This window comes from Anopheles arabiensis, chromosome 3, assembly GCF_016920715.1.
Source record: "Anopheles arabiensis isolate DONGOLA chromosome 3, AaraD3, whole genome shotgun sequence".
Taxonomy (NCBI): domain Eukaryota; kingdom Metazoa; phylum Arthropoda; class Insecta; order Diptera; family Culicidae; genus Anopheles; species Anopheles arabiensis.
Genome location: NC_053518.1, coordinates 66,905,400 through 66,917,693, shown reverse-complemented (window position 1 = coordinate 66,917,693; position 12,294 = coordinate 66,905,400). Strand labels below are relative to the sequence as shown.

The window sequence follows — 12,294 nt, the reverse complement described above, 5'->3', positions numbered from 1 at the left end:
ACCATTTGGATGGTATGCAACCTTTCCCAAAAATTGACTTCTCTCCTCCACCCATTGTTTCATCCCCACCACCAGGCGGCAGTTTCCAATCGAACGCGAACACGCGAAATTCATTTTTGTACGCACGAACGAACGGCGAAAAGCGCGTAGAAGAAACGCAGCAGCAGCAGCAGCAGCACGGCGTACGCAAATGCACGTCGCGGTGGTTTTGTTAGATGCAATGAGCGAGGGAAGAGCCGGCAGAGAGGGAGAAAGAGTGAGAGTGTTGCGGGGGAGATCGTAAAAAGGTTCAAGGAAAGAAAGGAGCTTGAAAATCGGCCAACGGGGTAGCGAAAAGGGGTGTGTAGGTAGGAAGGAAGAGCGTGCCCGAGTGAGAGAGAGCGAGCTAAAGAAAGCGAGCGAGAGGCAGAAAGAGACTCTTTACGACCCGGAGCAAAGGCGCCAAAGTATGTTTTTCGTTTATATTACCACCACTCTCGCCTCGCTTGCCTTTTGTACACGCACGCACACACACACACAGGTACATACATACACATCACACGCGCGAACAGCGATCGTGTTCCCTTTGGCGGGAGAGCGTGCGCTTAGCAGAGAGGAGAGCGGTGGAAAAGCGAGGCTCAAGCTGAACAACAGCCGCCGCCTGCTGAGGACGAAGTTACGGATGGAGATGGTGGAAAAAGAGGAAGAGGAACAAGCGGGGATGGGGGGGGGGAAATGAAACGAAAATAAATGAGGGCGTACTGTACCGTAGCTGTCCCTTACGCGCTCGCTCTCCCACTCCCTCTCTCTACCTATATTTCGTGTACATATAATATAGATTGTGTATGTGATGTTTTTTTTTTATCTCTCTCCAATCACCACCCGTCCCCCAAACAAAACGCTACTAGATTGAACCCAAAACCAAACACACACAGCCACACACATACGGTACGAAACAAACGGGCCAAAGGGAGAGGGAGCGAAACCGGTGCGACGAGATGATGACGGTGCGAGCCGCCGCGCGCGAGAGTCAGCGCCCGCGAGAGAAGAAGTATGGCGAACGACGACGACGGCGACTACGACCAACCGATTGGCAGGCGCCTGCCCTCGTTGTGCGAGACTACAAGTCCGAGCGGATGAGCGGTTTTTGTGTGTGCAGCAGCAGCAGCAGCAGCAGCGTGCGAGCGGGGGCTCAAGTCCGCGCTCTTGGCTGTATGTGTTTGTGGTCGTTCTCGCTCTCGCACCCAAGGGGTACGCTGCCCGATGCGTGTGTGTGGTTCTCGCTCTCTCTCCCACTTGCTATGTGTTGCTGCACGCTTTTATGTGTTGCTGACACTGCTGTGTATACTTCTCATCCGTGTGCGCGCGCTCTCTCTCTCTCTCTCGCTCTCTTCGAGCGCGGTTGGGCGATTTTCGATCCGGGGGTTTTTCGGTGTTTTACGTACCGCCGTCACCACACAAAATAACGACGTGTGGATGAGAGCAGTAGTGTAACGGCAGGCCAGCGACACTCGGCACACGCGCGCGCTCCTCTCGGAACAAAAAGCGACAGAACGCGAAAACACAAAAAAAAAACAACAAAAAATATACTAAGGGAATTTCTATCGCGGTGGTGTGTATTGTGTGTGTACTGGCAATACAAGGACAGCGTTGTGTTGTGGCCGTGTGGTGGTGCTACTTAGCAGGGTAGACGGTAGAGGATTTAGCAGGAAATTCCCGTTGCTTTGATTTTGTTTTGTTTGGAAAGAAAATCTGGACCCGGGAAAGTGTTTCAGTTTCGTGACAGTTGTGTGAGGCAAACAACAACAGCAGCAGCAGCGACTGCGGGCGAGCTTTAAAAAACCCATTGTTGGGGGTCGCTTTTGTGCAAACTGGCCTCTCTGCGCTGTGTGCGTTCGTGGAAAAGGCAAAAGCCTAGCAATAGATAGCCCCCCTTCCCCGCCTGTGTGTGCGATATTCCAGCAAATCCCGTGAAGTGTGTGTGCGCGCACAGTTGCGAATCCAAAAGCTTGTGTGTGCGTGTGTGCGCTCGCACGAGAGCAACGGCGGAGTGTGTGTGGTGTGTGGAGGAAGCAGGCATATTTGCGATACACACACAGAGTGTAGTGTGTTGGTGTCGGTTAGAAGCACAACAAGCAGAGCAAGAAGAAAACAACCTTGGTGTGGGCTGTGGTGTGGTTGGTGATACACGCCCGTCCCTCTGTATGTGAGGCTCCCGTCCTCCGTTCCGCCGCTCGGTGTCCACACTCCGGTGGAATGATTTGATTTGCGGCAGTGTGCGTGCACGTTTCTAATACGGCTATAGAAGCAGTTGGTGGTTGTGTGCGTGCGCGCGTGTCTGTTGGCAGTGGAAAGTACCGAAAGAATCAAAGTACACACAGCAGATTTTGACAGCTGAAAGGCACGCGTGACATCTCCTCGGAGTTCCTGCGAGTGTGTGTTACTGTGCGTGTGTGTGTGTTGTGTTGGATGGAAAGGTTGACAAAACGACAGTTGTGCTGAAAGAAAGGAGGGGGTCTTCCTGTTGGAAACATCCAAAGTTCCTCACCGTGAAAGTGTCTGTGCGTGTGTGTTTGTGTGTGCTGTAAAGCTAAAGTAGTAGTGGTAGAAACCGTGATTATGATTACGTGAAAATCGCCCCCATCCCTCCTCGTGTGCGTGTGAGAAAGCAAAACAGCCCCCCCTTAAAACAACCTCCCACACCCGACAAGACCAGGTCTTTAGTGTTCCCCCCCCCCATCTGTGTTTTTAAAGTGCTCTCTCCCTCCGATTCCGTGTAAAAGCGCTTCCGGTGGTGGTGGTGGAAGAAATGTCATCCGCGGCACCGGTCACGGTGAAACAGGAGCGGCACGATGACGCCGAAATCAACGAGATGGCGGCAAAGATAGTGGAGGCACACAAGCAACAGTCGGCGAAGGCGGCGGCGGCCGCCGTCCAGCAGCAACAGGTGCCGGCCCGACCGGCCGCGGTGGCGGCCACCGTCACCGCCAACGGTGTCACGACCGGCCAGACGAACATACTGAACTACTTGACGCGCAAACCGACCGCCACAGCCGGCAACGTGATGGCGGCGGCTGCGTCGGCGTCTACCACCGTTGCCGTCCCGCTCGGCAGTGGCCAAAGTGTCACGTCGAACGGCAGCGGCAAAGCGTACGATGGTGGCGGATCCTCGGACCAGAACGGCGCCGAGAAGAAGGCCAACGACGAGGAAAGCCAGAAGGGACACTTCGGGTGGGAGGTGTTCCCGGCCAAGGTGCACATCCCGTTCATCCTGCGGCAGCAGGAGCGCTACTGCGCGGTGCGGATGGTCGAGATGAAGCTGCTGAACAAGTATCTGAACTACCTGCACCAGGACATCTACACGTGCACGTGCGTGCGGTCGTACTACATCACCGAGGCGGAGTGTAAGCTGCTGAACGAGATCAACCAGAAGCACTGCGACATGCACTTCGGGCGGGAGCTGTTCACGCTTAAGGATCTGGTGGTGCGCGTGTCCGACGCGTACAAGTTCTACCAGTTTCTGGAGGTGTGCTACAAGAAGCTGCTGATGGGGTGCAGCACCCCGAACGACAAGTGCGGGTTCATCCGCATCAACAAGGAGTCGGTGGTGCCGTACACGGTGCGCGACTACCAGAAGATGGTGCCGCTGTTCTACTTCGAGGGCGAGACGGACAACCTGAAGCTGAAGGCGGACAACCTGTCCGGGTGGGATCTGTCGTACCTGAAGTTTTGCTGCAAGGTGCAGGGCATCCGGAACGAGCTGTTCGCGAGCGACTCGGTCGCGGTCATCAGCCTGACCGACATCAAGGGATACTTCCCGCCCGGCACCGAGTTCGAGGACTACTGGCCGAGCAAGGTGGTCGACTCGCAGCTGCTTTCGGGGCCGAAAACGAACACCATCCACTGGACGCGGCAGCCGGCCCAGCCGCCGCCGAAGGCGCCCACCATCATGGCGAACGCGACCGCCCGGAAGGCGGCCACCAACAACGTCTACCAGACGCTGCAGACCCAACGGAACGCCGTCGAACCAGTTTATTATTTATTACTATTGTTTCACGGGTTCACTTTATTTACCTGCTTTATCTGGGTAAAAACATTATTGTTTCAGTAGTGGCAACCCACCTGGACAACGACAACAAAATTGTCCGTCCTGTGATATGTATCTTTTTTTTTTAAACACAAGCGTTTAATATCTCCTAAACCAATTTCTCAGCTTTTCCTTCACTTCAGAGTAGCGTCCGTATCTCTCTCTTACTCTCTCGCGCGCCGTTTGCAGTACAGAGCCGTGCACATTTTCCGTGGCGCCCCCTGTGTGGTGGAGTGGTGTGTGCTTTCCTTCTTCTCTACCCCTCGCCATCTGGCGGCGTGGACATGGTTCAGTGTTGCTGCTGTTGCTTTGCACCGGAAAGGTTCCGGGAGGAAGAATCTCGCGCCACTTAGTTACAGAATTCCTTTTATCTCCCCTCGGCACCCCCACCCATGTTTGCCCTCTCCTGATCGCCCCGTAATTCCCCATTTTCAATTTTGCCCCATTCGACCTGGTTGAGATTGGCCAACTGTGTGCAACTGTGAATGATAGAGATTGTTCCGGTGCTGTTGTTCACCGAGTTTTTGGAAGAAAATGCAGTTTAAAACTAGAGTTACATTAAAGGCAGAAGCATCCCTTGCTGTAGGATGGAATTTAATGTGTAAACGATGGTAAAACTAACGGAATGAAAAAAAAAAAAAACAGTTCGTTGCCGAACATTAATCCTTTTTCTTAACAAAATAAAAAAAACATAATATCGAATTTGCATGGGAAACAAGTTTTGAAAGGAAACGAGAACGCTCCATTCTTGGGTGCTCCGTTTCAGAATGCCTCGCGTGTCACAATGCGTGAGTGTTGGCGTGAAACGAAGGCTGTAATGAAGGCAGAGTGTGTCTGTTGGTGAGCGTTTTGTTCCCGATGTACCTTAACCAAACCAAAGAAACTGCATACAAAAACAAAAAACCGAAAACTACTCCGTAATGTGCCTTCCTCTACAGGTCGAGTGGTGGCGGTGGCGCATCCTCCTCAGTCCTTCGCTCGGGCTCCTCCTCGGGTACCGCCGGCAGTGGCAATACCCTACCGAACCTAAACCCCGCTCTGTCCATATTCGCAACCACCAGTAGCCCAAACGGTACCGTCAACCTGTCCCGGCTGAATCAGCAACAGATCAGCGAGCTCACGATGGCCAGCACCGGTGGAGCGGGCCTGGTGGCGTCCAGTGGCGGCAGCAACCGTAACACCGCTACCGCCGGCAAGTCGAGCCGTAGTAGCGCCAATAGTAGCTCTAGTGCCGCTGCTACTGCCGCTGCTGCCGCTGCCATTGCTTCCTTTACTGCGGCCATGAACTCTGGTGGTCGCACAGCGGGAAGCAGTGGTAGTGTCAGCAACAGCAGTAGCAACAGTCTGGATGGATTTTCGCTTGGACGGAATGTAACGATCACACCGGCCGGGAAGAGAGGTGCAAGTACGCTCGACGAGCTGACGGTGGCCGGGCTGGGGAGCTACGCTGTGAACGGCAACCGGCAGCCGGTAGCGTACCCTAAGAATCCGATCTCCATCACCGCGGTGCCGATTGGTTCGCCGACACGTGCCTCACCGAAGGGCGGTCAGGCAAGGCAACCGCCGCCGGCCCTAATACCGGTCGGTGGCGGAGGCGGCGTCAATAACGATCTGATGGATAGTCTCGTGGCGAATGGCGTCGATCTGTTGGCTCATTTGCGGATGAGCAAGGACATTGAGATCATTAACGAGCGCCTGCTGGAGGCGAGCAATAGCGGCGGCGGCGGCGGCAGCGGCAAACAGCTACCATCGTACCGGGAAAGCACAAACACCAACACGGGCAGCCCTAGCGTTATAGTGCACGATAAGAGTAGAGCGAGCGGCAATAGTAGTAGTAGTAATAGTAGTAGCAGTAGGCACGATTACACAAGAAATCAGAGCGTGATCACTAGTGCGGGCGGCGGCAATGGTGGCGTGGCCAGTGACGGAAGAACACACTATCTGAACGCGCTGATCGCAGCAGGACTGTCGGATGTAATCGATCTATCTTCTACCCAAAGGTCCACGATGGGAGGCACCACGCTGCCGCAGCATCTGGCGGCCGCCCAGCAGGCGGCGGCCGCTGCCGTTGCCCAGCAACAGCAGCAGCAGCAACAGTCACAATCTAGTCGGCGGGCGGCGTCCGGATCGGCCGGCCTGTCATCTGGTGGCCGGGCGATCTCCAACAGCAGCTCGTCCGGCGGCGGCTCCGGCAGTGGCAACAGTGGCAACGGTGCGAGCGGAGGAGTGAACAGCTACCGCAACGCCAGCGTAGCCGCTCTGCAGCAGCAGCTCCAGCAGCAGCAGGCCCAGGCCCAGCAGCAGCAGGTACAGCACCAGCAGCACGCGGCGGCCACGGCGGCTGCGGCGGCGGCGATCAACAGCCTGACGGAAACGCGGCACGGCAACATGATCGTGCTGCCCGAGATGAACATGGGCGTGACTCAGTACAAGCCGTACGAGGTGGTGAAGAAACCGGTCGAGAACAAGATCATCTACTGCGTGAACAAGACGCCGTACCGCAACACCGAGTATCTGATGACGATCTTCGACCTGAAGGACGTGTTCTTCCCGTACATCAGCCTGGAGGTGTGCCGGCGGGTGCTGAACGCGCTCGACATCAATCTGTTCATCGGCAATAGGTAAGGAGGAAAAGGATCGTGTAATGGGTCGTAATTTATGGATGGCCCCTAAAGGCCTCTAAAAGACTTTAAACTCAAGTACCTTAGAAACCTTTACTTTTATTTGCTCAAGTTACTTTTATTCGATAATTCGGTTAGTTATAAACTTCATCTTTACACTCAACTCTCTTTAATCTGTCCAGCAATGGAAATGTACAATTAAGAGGGATTCCTAATTAGTTAATTAAAAAGCTCCTACGGGCTTGAAGAAGATAGAACAGTTTGAGGTCAACCATTAAATATGATATATTTATTTACGGAAAGACGAACCGATAGGGTTGTTTTTCTTACTCAACCATAAGATGTCAACAGATGATACAGTGAAATCTCTCTAAGATAAATATTCGAAGGGACCGTCAGCTTAGGGAGATTTTCATGTTGAGGAATGGTTACGAATGTGTTGCTATGAAGTATCCAAGAAACCTTGGGAAAAATCTGGCATCCTTTGATCAATACTTTTGTGACCTGTCATCCAAATCTTCAGCGTAGATCATTTGGGCTGCTGAAGCTTAAAGAATATTCGCCTGAGGGAGACATTCATCTTGAAAAGACATAAAATGTAAGGAATATGACCGGACCAAAATGTCAAAATGTTAATCTTGAAGAAGCAATACATGTTGAAGAAACTAGAGAGATTTCACTGTAGCTGCAATGGCGCAATGCAATGCAACTGCGAGTTTCACCGAATTATGGACATTGCAGATTCGTGAAAATTTACAGAATTTTACTTGAATTTTACTTGAAATTTAATATGTTTTCAATATGATTGCCCACGCGTGATAGTCCAATAGGATAATTCAGGTATCGAAAATCATATTAACGTGTTCACATTCGAAAGTGAGGCGGAAACCCTGTAATACTGTTTACGTTGGCAACATTACTCGCTAAACCCTGTGTAGTTTTGGCATTCGGAAACGACTCGGTAAACCCTGTAACACTCTTCAATACTGTTCAATATGAGTCGGTGAACCCAGTAATTCATAGCAAAATGCTGCTAGAATAGTCCCCATCATTAAACTTTGACAACAATCTAATAATTTCTTCACTCCTCTCCAACCCTTTTTCAGCTTGCAGTACCAGGCGCTGCAGGAGGCGGGCCGCACGAACGTGGACAAGATGCCGATGATACAGGTGACGGACGTGATGACGTACATGCCGCAGCTGCAGTACATGATCCGCAGCAGCAACCTGAACCAGGAGTCGCAGGCCAACAAGCGGGCCCGCATCAGCTAGGAATTGGGGTGGGGGGTACAGCAGCAGTGCCCTCAGAGCACGATCGTATCGGATTTAATATCATCCTCCTCGTCGAGTCGTGTTGGCGGTGGCACTGGTGGTGGTGGTGGTGGTGTTGTAGGCGGTGGCATGGGCGATTCGTTCACCGGCAGTGGTGTTGGTGGTGGGATAGCGGCGGCCGGTTGGAGCAACCTGACCCCATCGCCGTCCTCCTCATCGTTATCGCTGGTCAGCAGCAGCAGTAACAGCAGCGGAGGCGTCGGAACTCATTCCAGCAGTGGTGGCGCAAGAAAAGGATCCTCCTCGTCAACGGGCGCGCCGTCCGCGTCGTCATCGTCTTCTGCAGCGGCGGCCGCCGCAGCAGCAGCCGCCGCTGCCGCCCTGGCAATGGCGGGCATCTCGCCCTCTGCCACCGCGTCCTCGGTAGTGTCACCTTCCGGTGCGACGGCAGCGGCCCTGTTTTCCGGCGGCGGTGCATTCAGCTCACCTTCGCTGAGCGGTTCGGCCGGCTCGTCCAGTAGTGGGGGCAGCTTTTACGACAAGAAAACCATGTCATCGTGCCGCTATCAGCAGGAAAAGGGCGGTGCTGCTGCCACCGCGCAGATAAGCTCTTCCGCCCTTGCCGACTACTACGCCGCGGGCGCTGAAGCGGGCAGTGGATCGGCAGCGGCAGCCGTTGCAGCCGCTGCTGCCGCCGCCAGCCGTATGCTTGGCCACGGATCATCCCTAGTACCCCCCTCCGTTTACTCATCATTCCAAGAGTCGGCACTAGCGGCGGCGGCGGCTGCCGCAGCCGCCCAGCATCATCATACGGCTGCTGCCGCCCATCACCACCATCACCATCACCAACATGCTGCAGCAACACACCAGCAGCAAACTCAGCAGCAGCAACAGCAGCAGGTAGCCGTAAACAACAGCTTATTTTCACCCCACTTTGCCGCCGGGTCACCGTACCATCCGCCAATGCAGGGTGGTGGTGGAGGTGGAACAAGTGCTGGTAGTCTTGGTGGTGGAGGAAGCATTGCTGGTGGGAACAGTATTAGTGCGTACGATACTACCAGCACCGCGGCACGGTCCTGTGCATTACCTTCGCCCACCATCTACCCACCGACGCCGCCCCCTTCCGCCCCGTGGATACATCCCTGGTACGGTGGGGATACGTTTTAGTCAACGCTCTAGTTCCTTGTCTTTGCAGACGCCGTTCTTCGTCTGTGTGCACTGTTGTGTTGCGTTCGTTTTTGGGTTTGTTTGGGTACAAGCACAGTTGCTTTTTTTCTGTTAGGTCCAAACATCATTACAGAATTACAGTGTTTCGAATAAGCAAAGGAGAATGAACACCCCCCGCACTCTCCCATTTGCTGCTGCCACAAAGTTGATTTTGTATACAACAAACACACACACATACACGAAGCCTCTTTCCGTTGCGAAGATCAAAAGATGTACTAAAAGTAGATTTTGTTGCAATGTTTCTTTCACGTTTTTTTTTCTTTTGTTGATTTTCTTTATCGCTTTTCTATTGAAAGGAAAAGTTTGAACACGTATAGAACGAATCTCTTCTTTTTTTTACTATATATATGGGTAAAGAAACTGAAACAAAGCAGAATACACACACACACACAGAGACACTCTTTGATTAGTAGTGTTAAGTGAGGAATTTAAGCAGTAAGTAGTAAGCAGCAGCGGGCAGGCGGACATTACTAGGAGTAGTGGCAAAAGCAGCATATGAAACAAAAGTTACTATCGCTCTTAGGCGAATCCACTTTATATAGAAATAACTTATTCATAATTAGGTCTTTCTCTCTCTCTTTCGAGGGAGATGGGTACAAGAGCGCACTAACGTTCGCATCTTTTATCTTGTGCTTGTGAAGTAATAAACGAAAGGTGTGTCACGGAACGGAAACGGGAGGGTCGTGGGATGTAGAAATACACTTGATTTAAACACACACACACAAACACATGAACGCGAATTAGCATAAAATAAATACCAACACGCCAACAAAGAACGGCGCGCGCGCACGCGATCGAAAATGTGTAAGCGAAGAGTGCTAGAATCAGTTCTTAGGTAATCATTAAGTGTTTTAAAAATCACAATAACCTTTTGTGTAAGGCATACGAGAACCTTTTAAAACAAATCTCGCCAAAACCAACACTTACGCTAACCGAACAAACGAATATACGCAAACAAAACGCATGCATTCATAAGATAATTTAGCATTAGCATGACTGAGAGGGAAGAATTAAGGACACACTGCACTAGTAGAGAATTGGAATTTGAAGATTGGTTTGCAAAATTAGAAGAAGAAGCAAAAAAAAAAAACCATTAGACTGATTGAGCGGATTATGACAAGGCGCAAGCAAACGAGATTCCAACACGGGGAAAGCATCCAACGAGGAGACCGGTTGAGGGGATGCCTTATGGCCTCCTCCCCATAAAAAATCGTCCTCGTTCCGCTAAATATGTCTAAGCAATACGATTATGGGGGCGATTAGCTCCATTCGTACTGTGTTAACCACCGACTGTAAGCAGTGCGTCTGCTGCTTGCAACACTAACACACACACAACACATACAGAGCAGTATTTGTGTATTAAAAAAAAAAACAAACAAAATGCTGCTTAAAAACACACCCGCAGGGGGAAGGCCTGCAGGGCTGCCCAAAGTGTTGTTGCTATGTTCATTAAATTACAGCAGAAACTTATTTATTTTCCCAAAAAGCAAAGCGAAAACAAAAGCCCGTTACTTGAATTAGGTGTTAATATACACTACCACTGTACATGATGAGCAAACCTAGAGTCTAACCCTGTATCGTTTAAGAATTGAAGCGAGAATTCGAACAAAACTGCTAGTTAAACCTATTTTATGTATAAAAAAAGATTATTTTGTTAGTTTCTTATTATTATTAATGTTATTATTATTATTATTATTATTAATGCGTTTCAATTGCGGCGCTATACTATGCATAGCGCGGTATACATACACACACACACTTTAATGGTGGCATTATTATTAGTTATTGTTTTGTTTTGTTTTGTTTTTCTATATCTCTCTCTCTCACTATATGAAATACCACTCCATCAGTAAGCGGAATAATAGCATATTTAGGAGATAAGCGATAAGAATTTAGAATGACAAACAAAGCAATGCCGCAAAGGACGTACAGTACGTATCAGCAAACAGAACAACTAGGAAGGTGGTCGGAGTCAGTCGGCACAAAAAAAGAAAACGATGGGCCGAAGACGACTGAATAGTTAGACACTGAACGAAGGGCAGGTGGTTAGCACGAGAGAGGGCAGTTTTTGAGAACTATTAACTTAAAACTGAACAGCAAAACAATAAAAGTAAAACCACGCTTGAACAAGTGAACAAGAAACGGATGGAAAGAGAGGGGGACGCAACACCTAATTGCGCAAACGCGAGTGTCCCTTTCGCAAATTAATTGAATGGTGTGTGTGATTGAATGGACTTGTATGAAAGAAATTAGTAACTAGTTTTTCGTTTTTTCGTTTAATGCATACGACATTCGTTGGGAGTTTTTGGTTTCGGCTCGACTGCCCTTTAAACTCCGGTGATGCAAAAACAGCTTACCCGGTAAATGGATAAAAAGTTAGTCATTTACCCCTCAGGGAAAAGGCAACAGCTGATAAGCTTACCGGAGAATAGAAACACTTGATTTGTGAGGAGTAGGGTTCGCTTACAGGCACAGAGTGTATCTTAATTATTATTTTTCCGAGTCTGTACCATTTACACTGTAGATCGGTTTATACTTGTTGTTATTTTCAAAAAATTTCTATATTTCCTATTTTTAGTTTATTTTTATTCGGAAGGAACGGTCCAAATCGTTGGTTTTGCTTTTATGTTTTTATTTCATAAATAAACGATAAGTCAAATTAGTTTCTTAAAATTGTCATACTAAAACTCATTAGAAATGAAGTCCAGACGTAACTGGATGCCTTTTAAAATTCGTTTCTTAGTTTCAGCTCGGTGGCCTATTGGATAGCTATGCAGGCTCGTAAAGAGTCTCTCAAGATCGATTCCAGATTGGAGCACGTGTAATAATCACCTCCGCCTTTATCTTTCAGTGTTTGAATTTAATACAAAGCGTTTATTTGTTGTTATTATAACACTTAAAAAAAGGGTTTTTTAATATAATATTATTTACCATGTTTAATAATTTCAATGTATTAAAATAATCTTCAAACTCTGCTGTTAATATACGAAAACATTAGATTCTTCCACATAATATTCTCTCAACACAAAACAACACCCCCATCGCCAAAACGTAATTGTTTTGTTATTATTCCCCACTCATCAGCTGCGTGCACACCACCCTTCCCGG

General features: G+C 49.8%; 2 protein-coding genes across 2 annotated transcripts; both read left to right on the top strand.

Annotated features, from left to right (window-relative positions):
* Nucleotides 1–1,211: 1,211 nt before the first annotated feature.
* LOC120901151 lies at nt 1,212–7,980 on the top strand. The gene is made up of 3 exons (XM_040308861.1): nt 1,212–4,066; nt 4,988–6,687; nt 7,794–7,980. Exons 1-3 carry the CDS (start codon nt 2,789–2,791, stop codon nt 7,957–7,959), a joined length of 3,144 nt encoding a protein of 1,047 aa, XP_040164795.1. The 5' UTR covers nt 1,212–2,788; the 3' UTR covers nt 7,960–7,980.
* A 108-nt stretch (nt 7,981–8,088) lies between these two features.
* Nucleotides 8,089–9,126, top strand: LOC120901150 (alanine and glycine-rich protein-like). Its single transcript, XM_040308860.1, has 2 exons — nt 8,089–8,772; nt 8,929–9,126. The coding sequence occupies exons 1-2, from the start codon at nt 8,089–8,091 to the stop codon at nt 9,124–9,126; spliced, it is 882 nt and encodes a 293-aa protein (XP_040164794.1).
* The last annotated feature ends 3,168 nt before the right edge of the window (nt 9,127–12,294 follow it).